The following is an 18,668-nucleotide window of genomic DNA, read 5'->3' on the forward strand; positions in this document are numbered from 1 at the left end:
GTCTCAACCTGATCATAACTCTTCCTTATTTCAAATTAATTCCTTTGTGTATTTATTAGTTTTAAAATTTCTTCTCGTTGATTGTAGACCTTACTGTCTTCATTTCCCTAAAATTTTCATTTTTCTTTCCATTGTATTCTGATGACATTTATCCCAGCTAATCAAACTACTTGGCAGTTAAAGTTCTTCTTCTGTCCATGAACTCCATGATATTGACATCATCATGCTCACAAAGAGATATATTTCCACCCTCTTTCTTAAATTCTCCCTAATGTGTTCCATATATGTGATTGATATTTTGATTCATTCCTCTACATTTTTATGATAGCCTGTTGTATGCTGGAAGGTAAGACCAGTGAAAAACAGTATACATATAGGTCACAAGTTTTTAGTCTAAGAAAAAAGAGTCAAGAAATTAATCAAGTGTTTTGGGGGCTGGTGGTATGAGATAAAAAAGAATAAAAATAAGCAAATAATATATCTAATGGGTGAAAAGTGCTGTGATAAAGATTAAGTAACAAATTATTAGAGAAATGCAAATCAAAACTACAGTTAGGTACCACCTCACACCAGTCAGAATGGCCATGATGAAAAAGTCTACAGGGAATTCCCTGGCGGTCCAGTGATTAGGACTCCATGCTCTCACCGCCAAGGCCCCGGATTCAATCCCTGGTCGGGGAACTAAGATCTCACAAGCTTGTGGGGTGGCCAAAAGAAAAAAGAAAAAATGTCTACAAATAACAAACACTGGAGGAGGTGTGGAGAAAAGGGAACCCTTCTACGCCATTGGTGGGAGTGTAAATTGGTGCAGCCACTATGGAAAACAGTATGGAGGGTCCTCAGAAAACTAAAAACAGAGTCACCATATGATACAGCAATCCCACTCCTGGGCATATATCCAGACAAAACTATAATTCAAAAAGATACATGCACTCCTATGTTCATAGCAGCACTGTTCACAATAGCTAGGACATGGAAACAACCTAAATGTCCATTGAGAGATGAATGAATAAACAAGATGTGGTACATATACACAGTGGAATACTACTCAGCCACAAAGAAAGAATGAAATAATGCTATTTGCAGCAACGTGGATGGACCTAGAGATTATCATACTAAGCGAAGTAAGTCAAAGAGAAAGGCAAATACCATATTGTATCACTTATAGGTGAAATCTAAAATACGACACAAATCAGCATATCTACAAAGCAGAAACAGACTCACAGACATAGAGAACAGACTTGTGGTTGCCAAGGGGGAGGAGTGGTGGGGGAGGGATGGAATGGGGGATTGGGGTTAGCATATGTAACCTATTACATGTGAAATGGGTAAACAACAGGGTCCTACTGTGTAGCACAGAGAACTATATTCAATATCTGTGATAAACCATAATGCGAAAGAACATGATTAAGAATATATTCGTATACCTGAATCACTTTGCTATACAGAAGAAATTAGCACAACATTGTATATCAACTATATTTCTGTAAAACTTAAAGAAACAAAACTTTAGTCAGCATAACAGACGAGTAGGTGCTGGGCTCCTCTTTAGGCTGGGAACACCTCTCAGATAAGGTGCCTCTGAGCCAAGAAATGTGGGAAGTTAGTAGGCTGCCGGGTTAGGAGTTTTCCAAGTAGAGAGGCTAGCGGGTATAAAAGGCTGAGCCACGAATGAGTTTGAGAAACATTAAGGAGCCTGTGTGGACAGAGCAGAGTGTGCTTTCGGGAAAGTGGTGGGTATAAGGCCAAAGAGGCAGTAGCAGTGGGGCGGGGTGGGGGTGGGGGTAAGATTGGTCACGTATTCCATTTCAAGGAAGCGCGATTTTACTCCCTAATAAGATGAGAAAACACGAGGAGAGGACCTCCCTGGTGGCACAGTAGTTAAGAATCCACCTGCCAATGCAGGGGACACAGGTTCGAGCCCTGGTCCAGGAAGATCCCACATGCCATGGGGCAACTAAACCCGTGTGCCACAACTACTGAGCCTGCGTTCTAGAGCCCGCAAGCCACAACTACGGAAGCCCACGTGCCTAGAGTCCATGCTCCACAACAAGAGAAGCCACCACAATGAGAAGCCCGTGCACCACAAGGAAGAATAGCTCCTGCTCGCCGCAACTAGAGGAAGCCTGCACGCAGCAACAAAGACCCAACGCACCCCAAAATAAATTAATTAATTGATTAATTTAAAAAAAAAAACACGAAGAGTTCTTGAGTACTGGAATGACATGAAATAATTTACATTTTTCAAGGAATCCTTTTGGCTTCTGTGTAGAAAGCAGACAGTAGCGGGCAGGGGGCAAGCAGGAAAGCCTTGTAGGAGGCTATTGCAAAAAACATGGTGACAGGGAGAATGGTTGACTGCAGCATGTGTGGAGGGTTCAGTGTTGGTGAGGTTCTGGATATGCTGCATGTAGAGGGCAAATGAGATTTCACATTACGTAAATACAGGCTGGGAGAGGAAAAAATGGATGAAGATTGTTGGTAAGGTTGATACTGAATGCAAGACCGTGTGCCTGAAGCACAGTGAGGTCAAATACTGAAACGTCGGAGTTGGGAGCAGAGAACGGTTTACTGCCTGACCGTGCCAGGAGTCAGGTGGCTCATGCCTTAAAAAGTCTGGAACTCCTTGAAGGCTTTCAGCAAAGCCTTTTAAAGGCAAGGTGAGGGAGGAACCTGGGTAGTTATTGCACACTTCTTGGTGGTGTTGGATTCTTTGTTCTTGCAGCTGTCATGTAAGTCAGGTCATGGTCAGGTCACCATGTTTTTGTAAACCTTGAACAAGACAAATGTTATTCTCTGTTCAGGTCAGGTCACGGATGTTCTTGTATATTTCAAGCTATAGGCAGCATTCTTTTACAAAATGTACAGAGCCAGCATGACTAAGTACAGGCAACAGAGCACGACGGTTAAAGTGAGGTTAAAGTAAAAGGAACAGATCTGATATGGAGTCAGATTTGTTCTTCCCTATTACAAAAGCAGAGCAGTTCCTCAAGGGATGTTAACGTTTCATGGCACATGGGTCTCAAGTTCACCTGGGTCTCAAGTTCACATAGGACTTTGATGGTTCTCCATTGAGGTGATGTGGTGAGTGAGGTCCTTAACTGCAGTCCCTAACTGTCCTTCTCATAAATGTAAAAACATGTTTCCTGCAGCTGTTTCTTCATTTTATCTAATATGATATTAATCCTGCCTAATCTATACACATGCATCAGTCAGTGTCCATATGTGTCCATATATATTCTTTAAAGAATAATTTCTTTACAGATTTGATCATCTAATAACCTATTGTGCTCTATACATGTTTTATACAGTTTCTTTTGTTTCATTTAGTATATTAACTACTGAAATTAGCATGTATTGTGATTCTGCATCTGGAATCTCTTCATTACTGGTTTTGGTATTGGCTCAACTGCTAATGGTGAATTTAGGAATCTGTATTATTCACATACTTATAAGAATCATAGAGTTCAGTATTAGTAAATAGATGCTTATGAGGTAATAGAAAATATGTATTGGTCTCTGCCCCCTGTTTCTAGCACAGAGCTCCTAAAACCCTTGTGATTCCCTAAGTGATTAGAACGCTAGGAACATCTCTGGTTTTAATATTGGCCTTTGACCTCTGTTCCTGACACAGGGCTCCTGAAACTCTTGTCATTTCCTGGGTGACAGGAGTAACTTTGTTCTAGCAAGGTGACTCTGAGTGGGCTACTGGATGAGGGCTGGTCACCAGAATGACCAAGCCATTTTGAGAAGCTTGTCCTTTTTATCCCCACCCCCTGTTCTCTCGAGAAGGGAGAAGGGTTGAAAATGGAGTTAATGATTGATCATGCTTACATGATGAAGACTCCATGAAATCCCCAAACTATGATGTTCAGAGGACTTCTGGGTTGGTGAACATGTGGACGTGCCCTAAGATGGTGTGGAAGCATGGCATCCCTTCCCACATATCCTTCCCTACACATCTCTTCCATCTAGATATTCACCCATATCCTTTATCATAGCCTTTAATAAAGTGGTAAACATAAGTTCTCCAGAGTTCTGTGAGCCCCTCTAGCAAGTGAATTGAACCCGAGGAGGGGGTTATTGGAACCTCTGATCTATAGCTGGCTGGTCAGAAGCACAGGTGACAACCTGGATTTGTGATTGGTGTCTGAAGTGGGGGTCGCGAAGTCTTACGGAACTGAGCCCATAACCTGTGGGATCTGACGCTATCTCTGGGTAGATAGTGTCAGAATTGATTTAAATTATAGGATACCCAGCTGGTAGGGCAGAGAATTGCTTGTTCTGGGGAAAAAGTCTCCACACATTTGGTGACCAGAAGGGTCAGAAACGAAATGTTCTGTGTGGGTAATAAAGGAGACTCGCAGGGAAGAAGCACACAGTGGAGGACTGGGTTTTCACTGCACGCGAAGGAAACGAGACTGGGTTTTTTCTTTACAAATGCTCACATGTATAGAGATTGCACATGTTTTTACATCAGCTAGAAGAATTAACGGTACGTTACCAAAACTTCTTTGAATTTTCAACTTTAGTTGAATGAATGGAAGACTGCACAGTAACGTAATATCTTACTAGCATTCTTACTCTATCACACCGTGTGAAGGAAAAAAACCCACTAATTTCCCATATGGCAAAAGTGAGCAGAATAATTTCCTTTACATTTTTCCATATTACCCAAAGGACATCACTTCGCTAAATAAGACCATGTTATGACAGGAATCCCTGACATGACGACGTGGCTATGAAGTTCACATGGGAGGAGTGGCAGCTCCTGGACCCTGGTCAGAAGGACCTGTGCCGGGATGTGATGCTGGAGAACTATAGCAACCTGCTGTCCGTGGGTGAGGACGGCTCCCCTGGGTCCCTCAGAGGGTGCCCGTCAGTGGCCGTTCCATTCTCAGCCTCTTAACTCTTCAGACTAACTGCATTCCTCTGCAATGGTCGAGTCTCAGATCCTTCTCTTGCCCCAGACTAGAGGGTATAATAGCCCCTCTCCTGAGAGAAAAGCCTTGAGGTTACAGATGTGAAACCTGTTTATTCCCTCCATGTACCATTATCCCTTTCTGCCGTATCCCAGCCCAGTTCGGTATGTCTAAGTCTTCTATCATTTTTCATGAACAGGGTATCGAGCCAGCAAACCAGATGCTCTCTCCAGGTTGGAACGAGGAGAACAACTGTGGCCAGTAGAAGATGACAGCCACGGTCGAATCTGTCCAGGTGAGTGGGTGAGACCCAGCAAGGTGGGCAGCCAGGGAAGTCGTACTCTGGTCAGGAGAGAAGGCGTCAGAGCTGTGATAGTGTCTGAGGAAACATAAGCAACCCTACCACGTACCTCTCTTCCGGTGTAAGAACTCTTTTTCTTTGTGGAAGTTAAGAACTCTTTTTCTTTGTGGAAGTCAGAGCTGTGATAGTGTCTGAGGAAACATAAGCAGCCCTACCACCTACCTCTCTTCCAGTGTAAAAACTCTTTTTCCTTGTAGAAGTTAATAGGAAAATATATCACTTTGTTCTCTTTTGAGATCTGATCCCTGTTTATTTCATATGCATCTTGTTTTTCTTTAAATAGTTTTCCTCTTCCTAGGATTTTCAAATCTCCCTCTTCTTCATTCACCATCACAGGATCTCTGTGTTACCACTTGTCTTGCTGTGAAATTCCACTTTCCAGGCCTCTCTGGAAAGAGCGAACTTTGAATTTATCACTCTTCTTACTAGTGTACCTTCTTCCTGCCCAGCTAGGAAATAATGATTTCCCACCATAACATCCAACCCCACCTTGGATGCTAGAAAAGATGTTTTTACCATGCTACATGTTAGAACTAGGTCATAACTTCTGTCTGCTTCAAATAACTTCCTTCATAGTTTTGCTAATTCAGATTCTCCTGTAGTTCTTAGATGTTATCATTGTATTTATTTTCCTAAAGTTTCTGTTCTCACTTTATATTTTTTAACAGTTTTATTTAGATTTAATTCATATAATATCAAACAAGTTATCCATTTAAGTTATATAATTCAGTGGTGTTTTATTATATTCACATAGTTGTGCAACCATCACCACCATCAGTTTTGGAGTATTTTATATGTATATATCCTTCTAGTAGCCTTTATTATTATAGCTTTGCAGTAAGCTTTGAAATTGGAAAATGTAAATCCTCCAACTTTTTCAAGCCTATTTTGAGTATTGTGGAGCCTTTGAATTTCCATCTGAATTTTCGAATCAGCTTGTGAAATTCTACAGAAAAAAAAATTTGCCTGGGATTTTGATAGGGATTATATTGAACTGTATGTCAATTTGGGGAGTCATTCCATCTTAACCATATTTAGCATTCTGTTCCATGATCATTGAATCTTTTTAAATCTAATTAGGCCTTTAATGTCTTCCACAATGTTTTTTTAACTTTCAGAATATAATTTTGTATTTCCTTTCTTAAATTTATTCCTAAATAAACTGGTATTCTTTTATATATTATAGTAAACGGAATTGTTTCTTGATTGCATTTTTAGATTATTCATTGCTAGAATGTAGAAATAAAATTGATTAATTTCGTGTCATATTCTGATGACACTTAGTCCCAGTTAACCCTGTTTCCTGCCATATGTGATTACACTTTCTCTTTCAATGATCCCGTGATATGATATCATCTTGATTATAAAGAGTAAAGAGTTTTTGTCCTCTTCTTTTTTTTTTTTTTTTTTTTTTGGCTGCATTGGTTCGTAGCTGCGGCATGCAGGATTTTCCTTAAGGCATGTGGATCTTTCATTGCGGCACATGGCTTCTCTCTAGTTGTGGCGTGCGGGTTTTCTCTTCTCTGGTTGTGGCACATGGGCTCCAGAGCGTGTGGGCTCTGTAGTTTGTGGCACGTGTGCTCTCTAGTTGTGGCGCTTGAGCTCAGTAGTTGTGGTGCGTGGGCTTAGTTGCATGTGGGATCTTAGTTCCCCGACCATGGATCGAACCCGTGTCCCCTGTATTGGAAGGTGGATTCTTTACCACTGGACAACCAGGGAAGTCCCCTAAGTATTCTTAATATGTTCCATACATATGATTGGCTTCTGCAATTGATGTGCTAGCTTTACTCCTTTAAAACTTGCATTTCGAGAGCCTTATAGCATAATAGTTTTGAAGCTAATAGCAATACAAAAAAGGAAAAATATATATATCTTGTCCCTTCACACAGAGTACGTTCTAAATTGAAATACTCTATAATGAATAATAAACAAATGTGTAACTAACATGTCTTAGTGTAAAAATTGCTGTAAGGAAAATTAAAGCAGCTAATGGAAGAGTGGGTGTTGGGGCTTGGAACTGCCCTTTTAGGAATGGGAGTGGCAATCTGATAAGGTGCCTTTGAGCACACAGATGAGGGATATGAGTAATCTTCCTGGGTGAGGAGTTTTCAGAATGTGAGACAGTGGGAATTTGAAAGACCTGAATCTGGAATGTGTTTGAGGAACTTCGGGGAAACTTACATGGGTAGAAGGGAGTGAACAAGAGGGAAAATGACTAGAGTTAAGGGTAACAGGGTAGTAGCTGCGGGTTTTGGTACATAGGTCACAAACTGCCTATCAAGGGCATTCAAGACCTTGATTCTTTTCTGAATAGTTTGAGAAAACAGGATTTTGAGTAGAAGAGTGGCATTATACAATTTTTATAGTGGATCACTTTGCCTACTTTATAGAAGGTAGGCATTATTTGGGAGGGGAATGTACTTTTATACTCTTGGTTACAATGTGTGACAATAAAATGATACAGATTAAAGTCATCAAAGATCAAATGTGCATGGGAAAGACTCCAGGAGAGGCTGCACACAAGGTTCCCAGTTGTCCTCTACCAGTGGAGTCATGTGAACAGTGCTGAATTTTCCCAGCAATGATGTTTGAATGTTTGACAACACGTGTGAAGTGTTGCCAACCAGGGAAGCTCACCCAAGCCTGCTGTCTCTAGACCCCAGAATCAGAATGTTAGTGTTGTCCAAAGCCTCAGGCATACAAAAAACGGGCATCTACCACAAATCACATTGTTAGTATAAACTGTATGTTATGGCTTCAGACCTCATGTCTAAAAAGATACTCTTATTAGGCAGCATATCAGGGACTCAGAGGTTATCTTCCAGTCATCAGTCATGGCCACTCATTTCTTTGCAAGATGCAGGGATGGAGTAACTGCATACCAACGTTCCCTTTTTACATAGGAACATAGGGTATGTTCCAGCTAGACTATTAGTTGGAATCTTGGTTACAGAAGCTTTCTTCTAAATTTGAGGTTAGTTGGGATTAGCAGATGCAAACTATTTTATGTAGAATTGAATAAACAATACAGAAGCTTTCTTCTAAATTTGAGGTTAGTTGGGATTAGCAGATGCAAACTATTTTATGTAGAATTGAATAAACAATACAGCACAGGGAATTATATTCAGTATCCTGTAGTAAACCATAATGGATAAGAATATAAATATATATATTTATGTATGTATAAATGAATGACTTTGCTGTACACCAGAAACTAATACAATATTTTAAATCAGCTACACTTCAATAAGAGAAATTCTAAAATATTCAAATTAGTGCTTTGGTAGAGTTAGGTGAATGGTGGTCTACAGAATGAAGAAGGATGGCAAGATGTTAGACTATGATAACCAGTCTTTCAGTAGTCTGTCACACTCACCTTGAAATCAGATGCTGAGGATCCACATCTTACTCATCATTGTATTTTGTTCTATATACCTGGATCTTCAGGGGACCCGTGATCACAATACTCAATGTTTGGTTCTCTTAGGTGGGCTTAATTGGATTCCAAACTCTACATGTTGGAATGGCTAAAACCTTGGCCCTGTGCCTTCACCTTTATTCTACATGTTTCTAAACACAGTCTCATCCAGTTCTCTATCTTTGAATAATGTATATTGATGATATCCACATTGCTATTTTCAGATAAAACCTTTTTAAAGATTTATATATTCAACCTGTTCATGTTTATATAGTACTTGGGTATGTAATAGTCATCTTTTTTTTAATTAATTAATTTATTTTTGGCCATGTTGGGTCTTCATTGCTGCGTGTGGGCTTTCTGTAGTTGCAGAAAGCGGGGTCCACTCTTCGCTGCGGTGCACGGGCCTCTTTTGTTATGGAGCAGAGGCTATAGGCACACGCTTCAGTAGTTGTGGCACATGGGCTTAGTTGCTCTGTGGCATTCGGATCTTCCCAGACCAGGACTTGAACCCATGTTCCCTGCATTGGCAAGTGGATTCTTAACCACTGCATCCCCAAGGAAGTCCCTGTAATAGTCATCTTAAACTTTGTTTCACAATACGTGCTAGATTTTCCTCTCATTCTGGACTTCAGTAATATTCCTCACATTATTAAGAGGCATTCCACCTACCCAGTGGCTGAAACCACATAATTCGTGGAATAATCCTTGAGTCTTAACCTCTTCCATGCTTCTCCCATTAAGTCCATCAGTGAACCTTGTCTTTTCTTTGAACATATCCTGATTTCCTCCACCTCTTACATATTCATTGCTCCTTTAACCATGATTCACAGACTGCAATTGCCTTCTTTATTCCTTTGCTTCAGTGGTTTGTACCTAGAATTAAATCTGGGTGTCCTAAATTTTGACTCATTTCTGATACTATCTATGTGGAAATAGTGTCAGATTCTACAAGTTAAGGGTTCAGTCCCACATGGTTGTCCCAATGTCAGATGTCAATTGCAAGTCCAGATTGTTACCTGTGCTTCTGACCAACTGGCTGTAAGTTGGAGGTTCCCATGACCCGCTTCTTGGGTTCAGTTAATTTCCAAGGGTGGCTCTGAGAACTGAGAAACATTTACTTATGTTTATAACCAAGTGAAGAGGTACAAGGTCCGAAATGAAGAGGTACAAGAAGGCAAGGTCTGAAGGATTCCTGAATGCGGGAGCTTCTTTCCCCAGAACTGGGGTGCACCACCCTCCTGGCACATGGATGTGTTCAACCATCCAAAGGTTGAGCAAATTTTGTTAAGAGTTCTTATAGAGCTTTAATATCTAGGCCCTCTCTCCTTTCTCAGAGGCCAGTGGGTGGAGCTGAAAGTTCCAACCTTCTAATCACTTAGTCTTTCTGGTGGTCAGTCCCATCCTGAGGTTATGTAGGAACCCTATGCTAAGTCACCTCATTAACATCCTAAACACTTAGGAAATTACAAGGCTTTAGGAGCTGTGTGGAGGAAGACCAAATATATTTCTTTTTATACCACACATAGAATTGTCACTAAATAGTTACTTCACATGAAGGCAATTTTTGAAACAGTTTTCTTCCAAATTAAGATTATGAGAGATTGCGGAATGATTCCTTCTTCTCTTCTTTCCTAGAAATCAGGAAAGTTGATGACCTTCTGCAGCATCACTTGACAAATCACAGCATTCAAAATACTGTGGAACAATGCTGCGAACATAATACATTTGCAAATATTGTTAATCAGAGCAAAAGTCATTTCCTGTTAAAGCAAAATTGTGATATGTTTGACTTAACTGAAAAACCTTTAATATCAAATATAAGTTTTGAAAACCAGAAGAGAAGCTGTAACTTAAAGAACTCTGCTGAGTTTAATGGAGATGGGAAATCCCTTCTCCATGCTAACCATGAGCAATCTTTTACTGAAATTAAATTTCCTGTAAGTGCAAAACCCATCAGCAATAACTCCAAGTCTAGTAAGCAACAGAGAACTCACAACATAGAGAAAGCCCATGTATGCAGTGAGTGTGGGAAAGCCTTCTTCAAGATGTCTCAGCTCTTTGATCATCAGAGAGTTCATACTAGAGAAAAACCTCATGGATGCAGTCTGTGTGGGAAAGCCTTCTCCAGAAAATCCAGGCTCACTGAACATCAAAGAACTCATACTGGACTGAAACATTATGAGTGCACTGAATGCAATAAAACCTTCTTCAAGAAATCGCAGTTCAATAAACATCAGAAAAGTCATATGGGAGAGAAACCTTACACATGTAGTGAATGTGGGAAAGCATTCACCACAAAGTGTCTGCTCATTTATCATCAGCGAACTCATACAGGGGAGAAGCCCCATGGATGCAGTCTGTGTGGAAAAGCCTTCTCTACAAAGTTCAGTCTCACTACACATCAGAAAACTCATACAGGAGAGAAACCTTACATATGCAGTGAATGTGGAAAAGGCTTCATCGAGAAGAGGCGTCTTATTGCACACTGTCGAACTCATACTGGTGAGAAACCCTTTGTATGCAGTGAATGTGGGAAAAGTTTCACCTTGAAGAAGAGTCTTATTCCACATCAGCGAACTCATACTGGAGAGAAACCCTATACATGCAATGATTGTGGAAAAGGCTTCACCTTGAAGAACCCTCTCATCAGACATCAGCGAACTCATACAGGAGAGAAACCCTATGTATGTAGTGTATGTGGAAAAGGCTTCACCATGAAGGGTGATCTCGTTGTACATCAGCGAACTCATATTGCAGAGAAGCCATTTATATGCAGTGACTGTGGGAAAGGCTTCACTGTGAAGAGCCAACTGATTGTACATGAGCGAACTCATACCGGAGAGAAACCCTACGTGTGCAGTGAATGCGGAAAAGGCTTTCCAGCCAAGGCCCGGCTGATTGGACATCAGCGAACACACACAGGAGAGAAACCCTATGTATGCAGTGATTGTGGAAAAGGCTTCATTCAGAAGGGCAATCTCATTGTACATCAGCGAACTCACACAGGAGAGAAACCCTATGTATGCAATGAATGTGGCAAAGGCTTATCCGCGAAAAGGAAGCTCATTGCACATCTGCGAACTCATACTGGAGAGAAACCATATATATGCAGTGAATGTGGCAAGGGCTTCACCGTGAAGAGTACTCTGGGTACACATCAGCAAACCCACACTGGAGAGAAACAGTACAAATGCAACGAGTGTGGTAAAGCCTTTAGGAAGAAGACATGCCTCATACGACATGAGAGATTTCACTCAGGAAAGACTTCTTTGCATGTACTGAATGTGGAAAATTCTCTTTGTGCAAAAATAATCTCATTACCCATCAGAGAATTCACACAGGAGAGAAGCCATATGAATGCAGTGAATGTGGGAAAACCTTCACCACAAAGTCAGGGCTCAGTGTTCACCAAAGAAAACATACAGGAGAGAGGCCCTATGGATGCAGTGAGTGTGAGAAAGCTTTTGCCCACTTGTCAATCCTTGATAAACATAAGAGAATTCACAGGTAGTCACTCTGGGGAAGCCTGTTGCCGGTTGTAGACCCTCAAGATAATAGTATGCAGAGAAGAATCACAATGCAAAGAATGTGGTATTATCTTTAGTGATCAAGTACCTCATATTTTATATTGATGAAAAAATTTACAAAACTACTCAGATACAATCAGCCTTGGTGAAAATATTTTAGGACATTCTATGTCTAAAAAGTATATACTGAGATAAAGCCTATGAGTGTGAAAGACTAGGAAAGCCTTCAGTGGAAATAAACCCTATCATATGTGATCATCATAGAACATGAATGAATGAATGTTTCTAATTGGTAGAAGTATAATTGTGGAAAAGCCTTTGCCCAGAAGTAATACCTCAACAGATGTCAGTTATCACTAGAGAAATACTTTCCTCTGGCAATGAATATAGCAGGGTTTGCAGCAGTAAATATTGCTTTATCATTTGCCAGGAAATCCGTGCAGAAACCCATTCTATATGGTGGACGTTAACAAAATATCAGACAACTTAATGAAGGAAAGAAGCCTTGGGGAAATGATGAATGAGAGCATTCTGTTACAAGTCTTAAGGGATACTACACCTCACAAGCAACTGAAGGATACCTTCAGCCATATTTCTAGTTTCCTTGTCATTAATCTTATAAATTTTACATAGTGGCAGTTACTCTCAACATGGATTGAATTTTCATTATTTAACTTTTGCATTTCTTTGGTTCCAAGTTTGTGTTATTTCAGAATATTTGAAGTACTTCAAAATGAAAAATGTACTCGTTTCTTAAGTATAACAACAGATCTGGATGTGTTTAACCAAGTTTGTAAGTACCATCAGGGGGTTTATAAAATTAATATAAATGTGATGTTTTTATAACTTTTAATTTTGAAGTAAGTTTAGAATCACAAAAACAAATATTCCAGAGATTTCCTAAATGCCCTTCAGCCCACTACTCCCAAAGGTAAAATCTTATAATAACCACACAGTTTACTGTGTGGTTATATAAGGTCAAATAGAGGAAAGTGAAATTGTTACAGTGCTGTTAACTACAGGGTTTATTTCGATTGCATCAGTTTTAACATGTAGTAGTTTTTGTTTGGTTTTTATATATCTCCTTAAGAAATTTCATCACATATGTAGGTTCCTGTAACCAACACCCCAGTAAAAATTTAGAATGCTTTGTCAACACAAACTCCCTCATGCTACATCCTCATAGTCACATCCTTTCCCCGACACTAACCCTTGGCATCACAGATCTTTTTGTATCCATAATTTTGTCATTTATAGAATATTAGAAAAATAGGGCCTCCCTGGTGGCGCAGTGGTTGAGAGTCCGCCTGCTGATGCAGGGGACACAGGTTCGTGCCCCATTCCGGGAAGATCCCACATGCTGCGGAGCAGCTGGGCCCGTGAGCCATGGCCACTGAGCCTGCGCATCCGGAGCCTGTGCTCCGCAACAGGAGAGGCCACAGCAGTGAGAGGCCCGCGTACAGCAAAAAAAAAAAAAAAAAAATCATTTAGGATATATCCTTTTGAGGTTGACTGTTTGACCTTGTGAAATTGTAGAAAATAGACATATTGGTCTCTGCCCCTAGTTTCTGGCACAGAGCTTCTGAAACCCTTGTAAATTTCTACATAAGAGTGTGTGGAGCATCTCTTACTCTATTGATGTGATTCTGGGTGGGCTCCTGGATGGGGGTTGGTCAACAGAGAGATCCAGCCATGATTAGAAGCTTGGAATTTTCAGCCCACTCCCCATCTTCCAGAGAAGGGAGAGGGGCTAGAACTGGAGTTACTAATTAATCATGCCTATGTAAGGAAGTCTCCATAAAATCCCAATAGTAGGAATTTTGGAGAGCTTCTACATCGGTGAACACATTCAGATATGGGGAGAGTAACACACCACAGCACAGGGACAGAAGCTCCTGTGCTTGGGACCCTCCCACATCTCGCCCTATTTTTGTCATTTAGCTGTTCATCTGTATCCTTTATCATATACTTTAATAAACTGATAAATGCAAGTGTTTCCCTGAGTTCTGTGAGCCATTTAGCAAAACTAATTGAACCCAAAGAAGAGGTTGTGGGAATCTCCGGTTTGTAGCCAAATCAGACAAGTTGTAGGTAACTTGGGCACCTGCTGTGTGTGATTGACATCTGAAGTGGGGTGGAAGCAGTCTTATGGGACTGAGCCCTTAACCTGTGGGATCTGACACTATCTCCAAGTAGACAGTGTTAGAACTGAGTCACAGTTAAGGATCCAGTTGGTGTAGTGAAGAATTGCTTGGTGTGGTTAAACGCCCCACCCCCGATATTTGGTGACAGACGTGTCAGAAGTGTTGCAAGTGTGGCAGTAGCACGAGTAAAAGAAATACAACTATGGATTTTTCCACTATAGACCTCAAGTAAATTCAAACTTGGATCCATCCAGAAGCTCTCTGCACATCCTTTCTGCCACAAGAATATCAGAGTTCATGCAACTGGCCGTACCCAAGGTATTCCTGCCTAAGGGTTCAAGGGCACCATCAGTTTGCTGGTTTTGCCCAAACTGATGACTGAAATGCATCTCATACCACGTTGGCCTTGGATAGGTGCCGGCCCCTGAAAATTTAATTTAGCTCTATGCCTGTGACCATTTCTTGCAAAGACAGGAAGGCAGTGGGGTGCCCATAAGACATTTCTGTGTCTTCCCACCCAGACAAGTGATAGCAGCCGTTAAAGCTGCTCCCGTCCTAAATGCCAAAACCTCTGTGAGGTCATGGAGCCATGTGATGTCATAGGACCTGTGCACGGCCAGAACTCGGACTTCTGAAGCTAACCCAGAGCCCTCGCCAGACACACTCCTCCCAGGCGCTTGGCTTCCCTAGCAACAGCTACAGAAGTACTTCAGGGAGAACACATCACAATCAGAAGTGGTTTTAGACCGGGTTCAGCCTTTGGCAGCTTCCAGAGGAGTCTTCAGAGGCTCAAGATATGCTGAGCCTGATTCTGGGTGAGGATCCCCAGTGAGGGGCCTTTGGGGTCGGTGAAGAGGAATGCGTGTCAATGACTGTGTTTGGGGTCTATTTGGGTTGAGTCACTGAGGAATCTGGGCGTTAGTGATGGAGCCTTAAATTAAGGCTTAATCTGAAGTGTTTAATGATTGAAGGTCCTGTTGGTCAGGGTTTAGGGTCTATATGTTAGGTCTGCAAGATTCGGTAATTGAAAACTGGATGGAAGGTGTGAAACCAATGAGCACTGCCTCTCCCCTAGGTTAGCGATTTAATATCCAGCTCATGATCTGGAGAAGCCTGGAATTAGGGGAGGAGTGTCAATGGGAAAGAGTGTCTGTGGTAAATTTCAGATTCAATTTGAGGTCAGTGTTGTGTAGGGAGTACAGAGTTTGTCTGTGTTTGAGAGCACAGGAGTCGGGAAGTTTTGAGACCCATAGTCCCAGGCTAGTGGGTGTTTAGAGGCTCAACCTTTGGATCCTTCCCCAAGGTTCCTTTTAAAAATTTGTCTCCTACATACACTCTTCTCATTGTCCCCACAAAAATCAGAATAATGCACCCTGGTCAAGTGGTGTGTATAGGAATAAAGACAGGATATTTGTTCATTTTACTGCAAAATTTACTCTTGGGCATTTCCTTTCAGATTTCTTTGACACAAGTAAGAACAACCATTTTCCTGAATTCTACTCCTCAATGAGAGCCATTTCATTGAAAAAAATTTTTTTTCAGACTACTGTTCTAAAACTTGGGATCATGTGTATAAACATACATTCAAGAATCTCGCTATCTTCTAGGCTGTATTTTTTGCATTGTGTCTTACAAATAATAAAAGTTCACGTTATTTCATCTTATAACCAGTATTTCATATTTTCAGTTTTTTGAATTTCAGCAAGTCTGATAGTTGGGTACTTGTATCATATAGCTGTGTTTTTGTTTGTTTTGTTTTGTTTTTTGCGGTACACAGGCCTCTCACTGTTGTGGCCTCTCCCGTTGCGGAGCACAGGCTCCGGACGCGCAGGCTCAGCGGCCATGGCTCACAGGCCTAGCTGCTCCACGGCATGTGGGATCTTCCCAGACCGGGGCACGAACCCGTGTACCCTGCATTGGCAGGCGGACTCTCAACCACTGCACCACCAGGGAAGCCCTCATATAGCTGTTTTAATTTGCATCTCCCTAATAACAAATGATGTAGACCATTTTTTCATATGTTTGTTTGCCATCTGTTATCTTTGATCAAGTGTCTGTTCAAAGTCTTTGCCCATGTTTAAAATTGGGGTTTCTTATTGTTGACTTTTTAAAAATAAATTTATTTATTTATTTTTAATTTATTTTTGGCTGGGTTGGGTCTTCGTTGCTGCGTGCAGGTTTTCTCTAGTTGAGATGAGCAGGGGCTACTCTTCGTTGCGGTGTGTGGTCTTCTCATTGCAGTGGCATTTCTTGTTGTGGGGCGTGGGCTCTAGGAGTGCAGGCTTCAGGAGTTGTGGCAGGTGGGCTCAGGATTTGTGGCTCGTGGGCTCTAGAGCACAGGCTCGGTAGTTGTGGCGCATGGACTTAGTTGCTCCGCAGCATGTGGGATCTTCCCGGACAAGGGCTCGAACCCATGTCACTGCATTGGCAGGCAGATGCTTAACCACTGCGCTACCAGGGAAGTCCCTTACTTTTGACTTTTAAGGATTCTTTCTATGTTCTGGGTATCAGTCCTTTACCAGTATAGGACTTATGGGATGAAAGTGTTGAGATACTTTTGAGATCCTTTTTTTTTTTTTTTTTTTTTTTGCCAATGGACCACTAAGTGTTCCAGCAACATTTGTTGAAAAGTCTATTTTTAAATTTATTTTTGGCTGAGTCAGGTATTAGTTGTGGCGTGTGGGCTCTTTGTTGTGGGCACGGGCTTCAGAGCATGTACGCTCTGTAGCTTGCAGCACGCAGGCTCTCTAGTTGAGGCGTGTGGGCTTAGTTGCCCCATGGCATGTGGTATCTTAGTTCCCCAACCAGGGATCAAACCCACGTCTGCTGCATTGGAAGGCGGATTCTTAAGCACCGGACCACCAGGGAAGTCCCTGAAAAGTCTATCTTTCTCCTTTGAATAACCTTTGTACCTCCATCAAACACTTGAATATACTTGACGTATGTGGGTCTTTTTCTGGAATCTCTGTTCTGTTCCATTGATCTATGTGTTTGTTCTTTCACCAATACTATTAAAGGTCTATAAGTCTTGAAATCTGTTGATATTAGCTCTATATGATGGTTCTTTTTGGTCAGAAATTGTTTTGCTATTTTCAATGGAGATACCTGGCAAATATTACCTTTTCCAGTAGAACAATTTTGTCACTTTGATTTTCTATACCCCTAGATATGATATTAGCAAGGGACTTCAATTCAGAGGTGTCTTTTCCAAAATGCATAACCCCTGTTTAATGAGGAAGAGAAGGTCAATATACAAAATACCTGGGACTTCCCTGGTGGCGCAGTGGTTGGGAATCTGCCTGCCAATGCAGGGGACACGGGTTCAATCCCTCGTCCAGGAAGACCCCACATGCCACGAAGCAACTAAGCCCATGCACCACAACTACTGAGCCTGTGCTCTAGAGCCCGTGAGCCACAACTACTGAGCTCACGAGCCACAACTACTGAGCCCAGGTGCCACATCTTCTAAAAAAGCCTGCGTGCCGCAACTACTGAGTCAGTGTGCTGCAACTACTGAAGCCCACGTGCCTAGAGCCTGTGCTCTGCAATAAGAGAAGCCACCACAATAAGAAGCCTGCCCCCCGCAACCAAGAGTAGCCCCCGCTCGCCATAACTAGAGAAAGCCCACGCACGCCAATGAAGACCCAACGCAGCCAAAAAAAAAAAAAAAAAAAAACCTGACCAGTATTCCTCAAAATAATTGAGGACATGAAAAAGAAAAGACTGAGGAATGGTCATGGAGCAGAAGAATTCAAAGAAACCTGATTTCTAAAGGCAGTATTCTTCCCTGGTTTGAATCCTGAGACAGAAAAAGGACAGTAGTGGAAAACTTTGTGAAATCCAAATAGAATCTGTAATTTAGTTGTGTCATACCAATGTTAATATCTCAATTTGACAAATGTACCATGGTTATATAAAATATTCACATGAGAGGAAGTCAAATGAAGGTATATGTGCACTCTTTGTAGTACTTTGTGACTTTTGTGAAAATCTAATATTTCTCCAAATAAAAGTTTATTTAAAATAGGTATAATCAGGACTTCCTTGGTGGTCCAGTGGTAAAGAATCCACCTTCCAATGCAGGGGACATGGGTTCAATTCCTGGTAGGGGAACTAAGATCCCACATGCCACGGGGCAACTAAGCCCGCGTACCACAACTAGAGGGAGAAAACCCACATGCCACAACTAGAGAGAAGCCTGCGTGCCACAACAAAAATGTCCCGTGTGCCTCAACAAAGATTCCGCATGGCACAGCTAAGACCTGATTCAACCCCCCCCCGAAAAAAAAATTA

At 41.5% G+C, this 18,668-nt stretch overlaps 1 protein-coding gene across 2 annotated transcripts in view; it reads left to right on the plus strand.

The window, feature by feature from the left end:
- The window catches only part of ZNF615 (zinc finger protein 615), a 36,800-nt gene extending 24,015 nt beyond the window's left edge, over positions 1 to 12,785 (plus strand). Inside the window, exons 2-4 of one of the 2 annotated variants that reach the window (XM_082862088.1) lie at positions 4,717 to 4,841; positions 5,122 to 5,217; positions 10,340 to 12,785. In XM_082862088.1, coding sequence (XP_082718214.1) covers positions 4,742 to 4,841; positions 5,122 to 5,217; positions 10,340 to 12,246 — 2,103 coding nt within the window. In that variant the 5' untranslated portion in view covers positions 4,717 to 4,741 and the 3' untranslated portion in view covers positions 12,247 to 12,785. The remainder of the gene's footprint in view (positions 1 to 4,716; positions 4,842 to 5,121; positions 5,218 to 10,339) is intronic. The other variant, XM_082862085.1, reaches the window with a different exon arrangement.
- The last annotated feature ends 5,883 nt before the right edge of the window (positions 12,786 to 18,668 follow it).

This window comes from Leucopleurus acutus (genome assembly GCF_964270905.1).
Source record: "Leucopleurus acutus genome assembly, chromosome: 20".
NCBI lineage: Eukaryota > Metazoa > Chordata > Mammalia > Artiodactyla > Delphinidae > Leucopleurus > Leucopleurus acutus.